Source organism: Esox lucius, chromosome 24 (assembly GCF_011004845.1).
Source record: "Esox lucius isolate fEsoLuc1 chromosome 24, fEsoLuc1.pri, whole genome shotgun sequence".
NCBI classification, from domain to species: domain Eukaryota; kingdom Metazoa; phylum Chordata; class Actinopteri; order Esociformes; family Esocidae; genus Esox; species Esox lucius.
The window spans coordinates 15263133-15276787 of record NC_047592.1 but is presented as its reverse complement, the minus strand read 5'-3'; the positions used below and the strand labels follow the sequence as shown (position 1 = coordinate 15276787).

The window sequence follows — 13655 nt, the reverse complement described above, 5'->3', positions numbered from 1 at the left end:
CAAAACCAAAATGAACAACACACCCTGGCTCAATTGAGGAGACCAAAAGGATTGGAGGTGGCTAGATGCCACCTCCTGTCCTGTCCTGGCTATGCCCCGAGCCCAGCGCAGAGATGGCTAGGGGCACAGCCAGGACGTGACAGTACCCCCCCCCCCCCGAAGGCGCGGGCTCCCGACCGCAAGACCGGGATGACGAATCCGGGCAGGCGGAGGCTCAGCACCCGGAGCTGCCGGCACAGGCCAGGGAGGCGGAGCCGCAGGGACAGGCCGGGGAGGCAGAGGGCCAGGAGACGGGAGAGCCGGCGGCGGGTCAGCAGCCGGTGGAGGAGCAGGAGCCGGCGGAGGGTCGACAGCCGGCGGAGGAGCCGGGGGAGCTGGCGGAGGGTCAACAGCCGACGGAGGAGCCGGGGCCGGCGGTGGAGCAGGAGACGGGGAGCCGGCGGAGGGCCAGCAGCCGGCAGCCGGCAGAGGAGATAGTAGGAGCCGGCGGAGGAGCAGGAGACGGGGAAACCGGCGGAGGGTCAGGAGCCGGCGGAAGAGCCGGGGGGGAGTAGGAGCCGGCGGAGGAGCAGGAGACGGGGGAGCCTGGCGGAGGAATAGGAGCTGGCGGAGGAGCAGGAGCCGGGAGAGGTCCGGCGGAGGGTCAACAGCCGGCGGAGGAGCGGGAGCCGGCGGAGAAGCAGGAGCCGGGGGAGCCGCTGAAAACACCCGGTGTCTAGGGGCAGGCCCCGGACAGGGCTGGGGCACCTGGACCACCCCGCATGTGAGCATAGGTGGCAAGGTCTCTTCCTTCCACCCCTCCGGGGATGGCGGCCACGCCTCAGGGTCGGACACCCGGAGGATTGATTTCGTCTTTTCCGTCGACGTCTCCTCCTGGGTCGATGCTGTGTTTGCCCGGTATGCCGCAGGGGATGGTAGGGGTTCTCCTCCTCCTCTGTATCGCTATCCGGCCAACAGAGGAGTTCCCCTACCGTCCATCTCTGCCGTGTCTCCTTTTGGTGGTTCATTCTGTCACGGTCGGGGTAGGAGAAGGACACAGGCGCAGAGTATAGGAAAGGTAGATAATCCATCCTTTAATGATAGATAATCCATCCATTTTTGCCTCTGCTGTAACTCAGGTTTTTGGGTAATATAGCAGGGTGCTTAGCTTGAGTTGGCATAGCAGACCTGCATAACCAACCACCTACCCACGATAAACCATCTTGAAGCACTGGAGTCTGTACAGGTGGCTGTTCTTCTTTACCACTGCGCCTTTGCGCAAGGCAATACATTCATCAGGAAAAAAAAATCCTTGACACAAACAAAGGATTTCTGTTTCTGCTTCCTGCAACCCATCTGTTGTGATGGACCTTTTGATGAGTCTTTCTGTAATCCTGTGAACAGTTCTCCATTAGATCTTTATTCTTGCTTGTAGTTCTGGTCCATGGCTGACCAGTCACGGGGCTATCCAGATCTGAACATTCACTGTTTTGAGATTCTATCATCGTGAATAATGCAAGATGAGCTTGGTGATCACATCTACAACTTGTACTGAGATTACATTCACTGCAGCATCCATTTTCACCTCTGGGTCATCGTTGGTGAGTGGGGTGCAGTGGCATGTCAGGCCAGTCTGTCATTGTTTGTGTGAGGCCCTGAAATCCATGCTTCATTCTTGGGAAACGTTCTTGTTGTCACACCTCCAGAAGTATAGTCAGCAGGGTTCAGTGAGGTTGGCATATATTTCCTTTTTCCTTCACATTCTACTGGTTCTGTCAAACTCACACATTTTACCACCAGGATTGCCAGTTGGCATGAACAGTACACCACCCACTCATCCGCGGACTCCGTGGACTCCACAATAAACATGCCCAAACGCTATTTCTACTGTTCAACTGTAAATATTTATGTGTAAATAGACCCACCCAAGGCCATTTTGCCTGCACGGTCATTAATAAAAGCCAATTTATGTGGGAAATCTCATCTGGCAGCACTGTTTACCATTCTTAATAGACTTTGAAAGTGAGATTCCGGAATTCAAATATCCATTCTTTTGAGCCATAGAGATGAGTCTTGTACCCTTAACTTTTTTCCAATTGATAACATTTTGCAATAGTGATGTCTGAGCTTTGAAGTTGATTGTTCACTTGATAGCTTTGTGGACTGATTGATCATTGCAAACGTCCATTACCCGCCCTTTTCTGAAACGTCTACGGTAAAAATGAATGGGTCACGTGACCTATGGAACCAAGATGGCGAAATGTGGGCAGTTTCACTTTCCACGTTAATTCAAATCATTGCAGAGGCTTCAGTATTCGATAGGTCGAAAACCCTGTCAGTAAAAAATATGATGCAAAATTAAATCATGCAACTTTTCATTTTTTATTTGGGGGGCACAGATGTTCTGTAGGGCGGGCAGTGCCCCAAAACGCCTCACCTGTGATGTGCCCAATAGCCCGGGGAGGATGTAATCACAATGACACACAAACTTCAAACAGAAGGGGGGAGGGGGGGGTGTCATTCTGCTGTGGTCATCAAGACCACAATGCCAGACAAATGGATAAAAATGTTTTCTCACCTCCTCAAAGACTAGTTTCAGAATGAATTGTTTCCTCTTCTGTTCAGTTTTGACAACACAAAAGACTGGGTGATGTCATTAGCTACAACAGGCCTGAGAACATTGTTTTACTGTGGTCCTGCCTTATCAAAATTTAACTAAGTGAATGTCATTGAACTGCTAACAGAACTCTGTAACTGTCTGAGAGATGTTTCAATAAATGTTAATAAAGGGGTAACATAGATGAGAATTTGTCTAAAATGTAACACCTTAAAATGTTAGTGCTCCTTATATAAGTTTTATTTTAATTTAGAGTGTAACAGGTCACATGATAGGAGTTTAGTTAAGAGCATGATCAGGGCATTGTGGGTCAGAGAGCAACATGGATGCAGGGGGAAGACATAACACACCCTAATACCTTTGGTTAATATGTGTTTAATGTTTGTTGATGTGCCTTTGAATTAATAATGTGACATGGTTTCTTTAACTTAATTTCAGCACATTTCTGTTGTGTTAACGTGTTTGGGCCCGTTTAGAAATGGACGCTTGTTTCATATACTTTAAATGACTGAGAGACGTATAATTTAACCTTTTATATTTTTTATTTACTTTTAGTTTTCATGGTGTCTGCTGACAGGAGAAAAATAAATAATTAAAAGACATCTGAATGAGGCGTGGCCATTACTACATATGCCCCCTTGTTTATAAAAATTCCCCTCAGTCATTTCATCCCGGATCTCTACCTGTGGTTCATACATCCAGGGCATACCCATCCTCTTCTTTCCGGCATTTTTCATAAATGTGTAGGTCCGAGTAGAGGGGCATCCGGTGACCTTTATAGCTGTCAGACACACTGGAACCAGACAGCCAGATCTCTGCCAGCAGTTGGAGGGATAGCAGGTAGATCCACAATGGATACATCTGAGCCTGTGGGGGTGGTGGTAGTAGGACTAGGAGGTGTAGGCTAGGCTTTCTAAGGTGGTAGCAGCTAAGTACAGTTCATCTAGATGTAGTCAAGACAGAACAATACATATAGATGTAGTCCAGACAGAACAATACATCTAGATGTAGTCCAGAGAGAACAATACATCTAGAAGTAGTCTAGACAGAACAATACAGAACAATGCATCTAGATGTAGTTTAGACATAAAAAGCTGGACTACCTTTCGCAACCTGAATGGGTTGCAGGTATTGCCTCATGCTACCAGTAGTGACAAGGACACCAGAAAAATGCAATACTAGACAAGAATCAGTCCGAAGGATAAGGAGAGAGAAATTGTCTTTGTCCACCATCTGCAAAACCATTCTCTTTTTAGGGGTTGTCTTGATGTTGCCTCTCCAGTACATGTTGTCATTTTTATTTGCACCAAAACTGGTGACATTGATTCACAATCGCTTATGCTTCCTAACTGGACAGACTGATATCACTGAAGTTTAATTTACTTAATGTTACAGTATACTGTGATGATTACATATTTCTTTGAGTTGTGTATTAATTATCTTTATTTGTCTGCAAAAGGTTTCTCTGAAGTGAAGACCTCATCAACACCAAGTGCAGAATGTGGTCAAAGGTAAGAGAAACCACACCTCTTGGTATAAACAAAGCCTTGACCACATTGAAAAAAAAAGAAAGAGTCATATAAAACTTGCTGTTCCCCGAGGTAGTCGGTCATTCAGCAAGTCATACAGACAGGTCCACTGTTCCAGAATCTTTTTTATCAACCTCACCATCATACCCAATGGTGATTGCTATGTCTGGTAAGACACTGATCTATTTTCAATTCTTCATTCATTTTTCTATTAGAGATTGGATTAAACTGAAATGTTCCTCTAAATCTACAAGAAATATATTATAATGACAAAAACTGGTATCGTTTAATAGATTAGGCAACAATGTTAGATAGCTGTAACATGGCACTGCCTTCAAAATAAAACTATTCCTATTTGTTTTCCAATGCCTCTTAATATGAAAGTAATCTAAAAGTAATTCTAAGTAATCAGATTATGTTCCAGAGTTTGAGTAATCAAAAAGTTTTGTTAGTGATTACAAATGTGGACAGGTAACTTGTGACTGTAACATATTACATTTAAATACCTACCCCATCCTGATCACCAGTGTGCGAGAGTATTGCAATTTTTCAGAAGAACATAAATATCACATTAAGTATTCGGACTCTTCGCTATAGTATTCAGACTCTTCAAATAGAGCTTAGGTACATCCTATTTCCATTGATCATCTTTGAGATGTTTCAACCACTTGATTGGAATCCACCTGTGGTAAATTCAATTGATCGGACAGGATTTGGAAAGGCATATACCTGTCTATATATGGGCCCACAGTATACAATGAATGTTAAAGCAAAAACCATGTCACAGGCGGTGTCATTTATTTAACACTGGATTTTAACAATTATTCACACTATTAATATAGGGCTGGGGCCCACAAAATTATTTTTACTAAGAAATTTGAGAGTATTGTGTGAAATGCATAAATCTGTTACTTCAGAGAGCCAGCTTATTTTCTGAAAAAGAGAGCAATGATGTGTACTGTAACAGTCACCTGTAATAAAAATGTAATGCGCAATGATAAACTATGTTGAGAGGGTTTAAAACAGATGCAGAAGCATTAATATTAATGATATTGCCATCAATAACCATCATTAATGTGAATTGGACAATTTGCGTTCTGCTAGATGTAATACATGTTCTATTTCTACATAGAAATGTATATCCCAACATTTCTAACAAGTTCATAGGCGTTCTGATATCATTGGCGTTGTCTGTAACTTATTCCAGAAACCAGAGTAACACTGGATTTTGTGAATGTTGTTTTGATAATGTCAAATGGCACTGCTATATCTTAACAGCAGTTCTGAAAATATGGGAACATCTTATTTAAGTGTAATATCCATGTCATTTTAGTTCTACATTAAATAACACTTTATTAAATGCATTGTGATATTAACCCCATCCTTCCCCTCTCCAGTTCTCCAGACTACTGTGTTGACCCTGTTGTGGCTGTGGGGGGCCTGGATCCCCCCTGTCCTGCCCTCCTGCACCACAGGCCAACCAGTAGAGTGCAGTGCTGCCCAGTCAGCTCCCGGGACCAACCTGGCTGGTGAGGGTTTTGATGTGGTCACCATGGAGCGCAAGCAGGCCTATGTGGTGGATGTGGATAAATGGAGGAAGACCCAGAACGGGACCTGTACACTCTGTGTTAACCCTTTCATGGAGGGACAGACTCAGAGGCTCCCAGTGGCTGTGGTGGACTGGAGACCCTCACACCAATGTCACATGAAGATATCCAGTACGGTCTACGAGTCCAGTGAGGCATTTGTGAGCAAGAGTCAAACAGAGGTACTATAACTACTACAACAATGTTTCCTAAAAAGGGACACTGCATTAAATGTAAATAAAAAAAGAATGCAATGATGTGCAAATCCTTAAAAACCCTACATTCTATAGAAAATAGTACAAAGACAACATCTCTAATGTTGAAACTGAGACGTTTTATTGTTTCTTGAAAAATATATGCGCAGTTTGAATACGATACCAGCAACACTTTTAAAATGTTTTGGGACAGAGGCAACAAATGACTGGAACAGGTCAAACAGGGACACGCTGTGTGTATATTGGATGGCTGTGATCTTCGGGCCCAACAGACTTGATTCTGTTGAGGAAATCACTGCATGGGCTCAGGAACACTTCCGAAAAACCATTGTCTGTGAACACAGTACGTCACTGCATCCAAATGCAAGTTAAAACTCTACCATGCAAAGAAGAAACCTGATATAAAAAAGATCCAGAACTGCCACTGCCTTCTCTGGGCCTGAACTCATTTAAGAAATGAAGTGAAGTGCAAAACTGTCCTGTGGTCAGACGAATGTCAGAGACCATGTTTGATTGAGTTTGTATTTTCTGAATGTCAATGGAGAAGTAATGTACAGTGTTTATTAGTGCAGGAGAGATTTATTAACAAAAAGTCTGGAATGCATGAATCTACATTACTTCAGAGGGCCAACCTACTTGAAATAGAGCAATGATGTGTACTGTAACAATCACCTGTTATAAAGCATAATGCACTATGACAAACTGTCTGGAGAGGTTTTTAAACCGAGGTAGAAGCATTTATAATAATGATATTGCCATAATCAATAACCGGCATGTAAGTTATCTAAAGAAATAGCTTTCTGCTAGATGTAAGGCATGACCTATTTCAACAAAGAAAGACAATTTATATCCTAATTTCTAACAAGTTCACCTACATGTTTTTTAAAGAAAATGTCTATCCATATGCCCAGGTATTTGTAGGCAAAGGAAAGTTCAATATTAGCACTATCGAGAATAATCAAACCCTAAGTGTTAGGAAATGGGCAAAATCTTTGGGCTAAAGGAAAAAATATATATTTTTATGCCGTTGGATGTCAGAGTAGGAATGCAAAAAAAGATTACCTTCATTTTCATAGAATACCGTTGTCGTAGCCACCCTTTGAAGTTAAATGAAGACGTTTATGTTCACAAGCCATTAAACAGACACACTGGACTGATGAAATCATCTGGGCAGAATGCTCATATCAGGCAAGGTTCTGTCCACTGTTTATCACACACAGGCAAAATCAATGATGCAGTTATAATAATAACGATAAATTAGCAACAGCAGCAACCACAAAGCTGGCATTCTCAGTATGCTATTTACAGTGGTAGACACCACTGACCAAAGTTAGCAACATTAGCTAACGTGTTAGCAGAATTAGCATGTAAACAAATCAAATGATGATAAAGACTTTGAGTTCCGTGACGTCGCCCGGTATTGCGCAGCCGGGGCCCCACCCTGGAGCCAGGCCCGGGGTTGGGGCTCGTAAGCGAGCGCCTGGTGGCCGGGCCTTTCCCCATGGGGCCCGGCCGGGCTCAGCCCGAACGGGCGACGTGGGGCCGCCTTCCCGTGGGCTCACCACCCACGGGAGTGACCATAAGGGGCCAGTGCGAAGTGGATCGGGCGGCAGTCGAAGGCAGGGGCCTAGACAACCCGATCTCTGGACACGGAAACTAGCTCTAGGGACGTGGAATGTCACCTCGCTGGCGGGGAAGGAGCCTGAGTTAGTGCGTGAGGTTGAGAGGTTCCGATTAGAGGTAGTCGGGATCACCTCTACGCACGGCTTGGGCTCTGGAACCACACTCCTTGAGAGAGGATGGACTCTTCACCACTCTGGAGTTGCCCATGGTGAGAGGCGGCGGGCTGGTGTGGGTTTGCTTATAGCTCCCCAGCTCTGCCGCCATGTGTTGGAGTTTACCCCGGTGAACGAGAGGGTCGTTTCCCTGCGCCTACGGGTCGGGGATAGGTCTCTCACTGTTGTTTGTGCCTATGGGCCAAACGGCAGTGCAGAGTACCCGACTTTCTTGGAGTCTCTGGGGGGGGTGCTGGAAAGTGCTCCGACTGGGGACTCTATCGTTCTACTGGGGGACTTCAACGCCCACGTGGGCAACGACAGTGACACCTGGAGGGGCGTGATTGGGAGGAACGGCCCCCCTGATCTGAACCCGAGTGGTGTTCAGTTATTGGACTTCTGTGCTAGTCACAGTTTGTCCATAACGAACACCATGTTCATGCATAAGGGTGTCCATCAGTGCACGTGGCACCAGGACACCCTAGGCCGCAGGTCGATGATCGACTTTGTTGTCGTCTCATCTGACCTGCGGCCGTATGTCTTGGACACTCGGGTGAAGAGAGGGGCGGAGCTGTCAACTGATCACCACCTGGTGGTGAGTTGGATCCGATGGCGGGGGAGGAAGCTGGACAGACTCGGCAGGCCCAAGCGTACTGTAAGGGTCTGCTGGGAACGTCTGGCCGAGTCTCCTGCCAGAGAGATCTTTAACTCCCACCTCCGGCAGAGCTTCGACTGGATCCCGAGGGAGGCTGGAGATATTGAGTCAGAGTGGACCATGTTCTCCACCGCCATTGTCGAAGCGGCCGCTCGGAGCTGTGGCCGTAAGGTCTCCGGTGCCTGTCGAGGCGGCAATCCCCGAACCCGGTGGTGGACACCGGAAGTAAGGGATGCCGTCAAGCTGAAGAAGGAGTCCTATCAGGCCTGGTTGGCTTGTGGGACTCCTGAGGCAGCTGACGGGTACCGGCAGGCCAAGCGGGCTGCAGCCCGGGTGGTTGCGGCGGCAAAAACTCGGGCCTGGGAGGAGTTCGGTGAGTCCATGGAGAAGGACTATCGGCTGGCCTCGAAGAGATTCTGGCAAACCATCCGGCGACTCAGGAGAGGGAAACAGTGCCCTACCAACGCTGTTTACAGTAGAGGTGGGCAGCTGTTGACCTCAACTGAGGATGTCGTCGGGCGGTGGAAGGAGTACTTCGAGGATCTCCTCAATCCCGCTGTCACGTCTTCCATTGAGGAAGCAGAGGATGAGGGCTCAGAGGTGGACTCGTCCATCACCCGGGCTGAAGTCACTGAGGTGGTCAAGAAACTCCTCGGTGGCAAGGCACCGGGGGTGGATGAGATCCGCCCTGAGTACCTCAAGTCTCTGGATGTTGTGGGGCTGTCTTGGTTGACACGCCTGTGCAACATCGCGTGGCGGTCGGGGACAGTGCCTCTGGGATGGCAGACCGGGGTGGTGGTCCCTCTTTTTAAGAAGGGGGACCGGAGGGTGTGTTCCAACTATAGGGGGATCACACTTCTCAGCCTCCCCGGGAAAGTCTATGCCAGGGTTCTGGAGAGGAGAATACGGCCGATAGTAGAACCTCGGATTCAGGAGGAACAGTGTGGTTTTCGTCCGGGCCGTGGAACACTGGACCAGCTCTATACCCTCTACGGGGTGTTGGAGGGTTCATGGGAGTTTGCCCAACCAATCCACATGTGTTTTGTGGATTTGGAGAAGGCATTCGACTGTGTCCCTCGCGGCATCTTGTGGAGGGTGCTTCGGGAATATGGGGTCCTGGGTCCTTTGCTAAGGGCTGTCAGGTCCCTGTACGACCGAAGCAGGAGCTTGGTCCGCATTTCCGGCAGTAAGTCAGACTTGTTCCCAGTGCATGTTGGACTCCGGCAGGGCTGCCCTTTGTCGCCGGTTCTGTTCGTAATTTTTATGGACAGAATTTCTAGGCGCAGCCAGTGGCCGGGGGGTGTCAGGTTTGGGGACCACACAATTTCATCTCTGCTCTTTGCGGATGATGTTGTCGTGTTGGCCCCTTCTAACCAGGACCTTCAGCATGCACTGGGACGGTTTGCAGCCGAGTGTGAAGCGGTGGGGATGAGATCAGCACCTCCAAATCCGAGGCCATGGTCCTCAGTTGGAAAAGGGTGGCTTGCCCACTTCAGGTTGGTGGAGAGTGCCTGCCTCAAGTGGAGGAGTTTAAGTATCTAGGGGTCTTGTTCACGAGTGAGGGAAGGATGGAACGGGAGATTGACAGACGGATCGGTGCAGCTTCTGCAGTAATGCAGTCGATGTATCGGTCTGTCGTGGTGAAGAAAGAGCTGAGCCGCAAGGCGAAGCTCTCGATTTACCAGTCAATCTACGTTCCTACTCTCACCTATGGTCATGAGCTTTGGGTCATGACCGAAAGGACAAGATCCCGGATACAGGCGGCCGAAATGAGCTTTCTCCGCAGGGTGGCTGGGCGATCCCTTAGAGATAGGGTGAGAAGCTCGGTCACCCGGGAGGAGCTCAGAGTAGAGCCGCTGCTCCTCCACATCGAAAGGGGTCAGCTGAGGTGGCTTGGGCATCTGTTTCGGATGCCTCCGGAACGCCTTCCTGGGAAGGTGTTCCGGTCCCGTCCCACCGGGAAGAGACCCCGGGGAAGACCTAGGACACGCTGGAGGGACTATGTCTCCCGGCTGGCCTGGGAACGCCTCGGTGTCCCCCCGGAAGAGCTAGAGGAAGTGTCTGGGGAGAGGGAGGTCTGGGCATCCCTGCTTAGACTGCTGCCCCCGCGACCCGGCCCCGGATAAGCGGAAGAAGATGGACGGATGGATGGAAATCAAATTGCACCTTCATTTTTACTTGCAAATACGATTGTTGCACAGGTAATGTACAGGGCTCTACAGTGTGACAATCGTATTTGCCACCAAGAGCCCTGTACATTAATAATATTTTGTGAATGTATAATACATATGTCCACTCCATTTGTGTAGGTAGATGCCAGTTGGAAGATTGGTCTGGACGTTATGACACCCCAGGCAAAGGGGTCAGTCATGGTGGGGGGTACCCACTCCAGAGCTGCTAAGACAGTCATGGACCAGTCCAAGCAGGACCAGTACAGCTTCATCAAACAGGAAACACACTGCTCTTTTTACAGGTGATTTACTTGTTTTAATATAGCTGCATTATTAGAGCTAACACTGCTCTCTAGTGGCTCGTTGACACATTACACTCTGTGAAAGTCTGGATTGGAGACGTTATATATAGAGGTTGTAAGATGGTATAGTTTATAGAAGATATAATAGGTTAGGTTTCTAATATGACTAAACATAAAGAATTTACTTTTGTTGGTATCCCAAAATGTTAACATTTATAGTCTATTCATTCCTATTGACAGGTCTATAATCCATCCAACAAATGTATTTAACCTACCTGACTCATTACTAATTAACTCTCCATCCTGTGTTTCCTTAGTTACCGGTTGATTGAGGACCCTCCTCTACATCCTGAGTTCTCTCGCTCCCTGGGTCTCCTTCCTCCCCTCTACACCCCCCAGACCAAAGCTGAATACACCCGTTTCCTTGCCACATTTGGCACCCACTACATTGGGAAGGTTCACCTGGGGGGGCGGGTGAAGAGTGTCACCTCCCTGAGAGTGTGTGAGGCGTCCCTGAAGGGTTACAATGAGAATGAGGTGAGGAACATTTAAATATAGAATGAAGTTACATTTATTGGTATTTTCTAAACATTTTACATTATGTTCTTCTTTTCTTTTTTGAAGGTCAAGGACTGTCTGGAAGTTGAGGCCTCGGTTGGCACCAGTACTGGAACAGCCGAAGTCAGAACAGAGACCAAGTTCTGCAAGAATGATCTTAAAAGTCGCGACACCAAAGACAGTTTCAGCAGCATGTTTAATGACAGGTTTGATTGATTTTGATTGATTACCAATGTGGTGCTTTTTGTTGTGGAACAGGATTAATAATGATAAACTAACAAACAGGTTTACTGAGGTGGTGGGGGGACAGACGGATGGAGCAACTGACCTGCTCTTCTCCAGGACGGGTGGAACCTCCAAGGGCTTCGCTGATTGGGCAAAAACCCTGAAAACTGTTCCAGACATCATCAGTTACTCCCTCCACCCCCTCCACCTTTTGGTGAAGCATGCCAGTAAGAGGGCAGGGCTGAAGAAAGCAGTGGAGGACTACATCCTGGAACACGCCCTGGTCAAGCACTGCTCTGGGAAGTGTAAGAGTGGCTCCAACCCCAGTGCCCATGACTCCTGCCAGTGTGTGTGTCAGGCCAGCAAGGAGATGACCAACCAGTGCTGCCCGCAGGAGAAAGGCCTGGCCCGACTAACGGTCACCATAAAATACGCCAAGGACCTATACGGGGACATTGTCGAAGAAACCGATGGTTTTGTCAAGGTATGATTGCTTAATCTGAATATTTAAATTGGTATTACATTGAGGTTTTGACACTAAGTCATACTTCCTATCCCCATCCCGTATACTTCACAACAAAACAAGTGATGGGATCTTCGTATTGTGGTTTTTAACATCCTGCTTTTTTTTGTGAAGGTGTTCATGGGTAATGATGCCAAGCAGACTGGTGTGATCTACAACAATGACAACCCCAGATGGAACGAAGTAATTGAATTTGGCACTGTCAAGCTCACCCTGGCCACTGAGCTCAAGTTTGCTGTGTACGACGAAGACAAAGACTTGTATAAGTGGTGGAACGACCATTTAGGGGACTGCATCATTCAGCCTGTCAAAGCGGGGTCTTATAACAAAGAAATGTGTTCACTAAATCATGGCAACTTGTTCTACTCCTACACAGTCAAATGTGTCCAAGGACTTGGGGGCCCAACCTGTGGGGAGTATGTCTCTTCTCCGATGAACTCTGACCTCTCTGGCATCTACACCTCCCATAACGCCCTGAACATGACCCAGGATCTACTGGCTCACATCCGGATGGGCCGGCCCCCAGTAGACCCGTTGGCCTTCATGATGAAGCAGAAAGCAAATGATCAACCTTGTCTCTCTGCCCTCAATGAGCTGTGATCAAAACCTTATGCAGAGTAATGCACTGTAAACCTTAGCCTGCCTAACCTACTTTATTGCATGTGATTTCTAAATCTCTTTTTCTGAAAGTGAAAGCATTTCATATCAATAATGAAGAATCAAACCCTCTAAAATAATATCACAGAAAACAAGCATATACAGTACATGTTTAACTTTAGGTTCAGTAAGTATATTTGGCCATCTACATAAACAACAGAAATTTTATTTTATTTAATTGTACAATTTCAGGTCATTGGACTTCTATGCGTTTGTCTATCCTCTCATTACTGTAACTTTCTGTTTGGGCTAGCTGCCACTGCAATAAAAATTAGATTTGATTTGAAATATTGAACTGCCCCCTCGTCGCTCTTTAGCGTCTACTTACAGGGGCGAACTGGGTCTGAGACAAAAATTCAGCCCTGGCACTATAGACACAGCAGCCCACATTACCATGCCTGCACAGCCCCACCCACTGACACACGCATTCACTGCTTGTGTTTGTGTACTGATGGTAGTGCTACTAAAATAATATATTAGCAGTACAGTTATTTAAACCTTTAATTTATAAGTGACAGGTACTATGAAAGAGCACATGTTTATAAAAAATGCCTGCTGTTATATGCTGTCTGTCTGGGCATTTTGTCTGCTGTTATGTGCTGTCTGTCTGTGCATTTTGTCTGCTGTTATGTGCTGTCTGTCTGTGCATTTTGTCTGCTGTTATGTGCTGTCTGTTTGTGCATTTTGTCTGCTGTTACTGTCTTGACTGTCATTCAGCAGTATGTTTTTCTTTGTTGTCACTTTTCTGTTTGTTTGGTTCTACTTGCTCATCTCCGTTGTCATTCTCTGTGAACTGTGTCTGTCGGATTCTTCTTGTTCCTCTCTGTTCTCACTCTGCAAACTTTGTCTGTCTGATTCTCCTT

General features: G+C 47.0%; 1 protein-coding gene across 2 annotated transcripts in view; it reads left to right on the top strand.

Annotated features, from left to right (window-relative positions):
* Positions 1-13046, top strand: part of LOC114830302 (perforin-1-like) — a 36653-nt gene extending 23607 nt beyond the window's left edge. The window contains exons 1-7 of one of the 2 annotated variants that reach the window (XM_034290507.1): positions 4223-4294; positions 5523-5893; positions 10666-10829; positions 11147-11366; positions 11454-11593; positions 11673-12096; positions 12250-13046. In XM_034290507.1, the coding sequence (XP_034146398.1) occupies positions 4276-4294; positions 5523-5893; positions 10666-10829; positions 11147-11366; positions 11454-11593; positions 11673-12096; positions 12250-12735 (1824 nt within the window). In that variant the 5' untranslated portion in view covers positions 4223-4275 and the 3' untranslated portion in view covers positions 12736-13046. Of the gene's footprint in view, positions 1-4222; positions 4295-5522; positions 5894-10665; positions 10830-11146; positions 11367-11453; positions 11594-11672; positions 12097-12249 lie in introns of those variants that run through there. The other variant, XM_034290508.1, reaches the window with a different exon arrangement.
* The last annotated feature ends 609 nt before the right edge of the window (positions 13047-13655 follow it).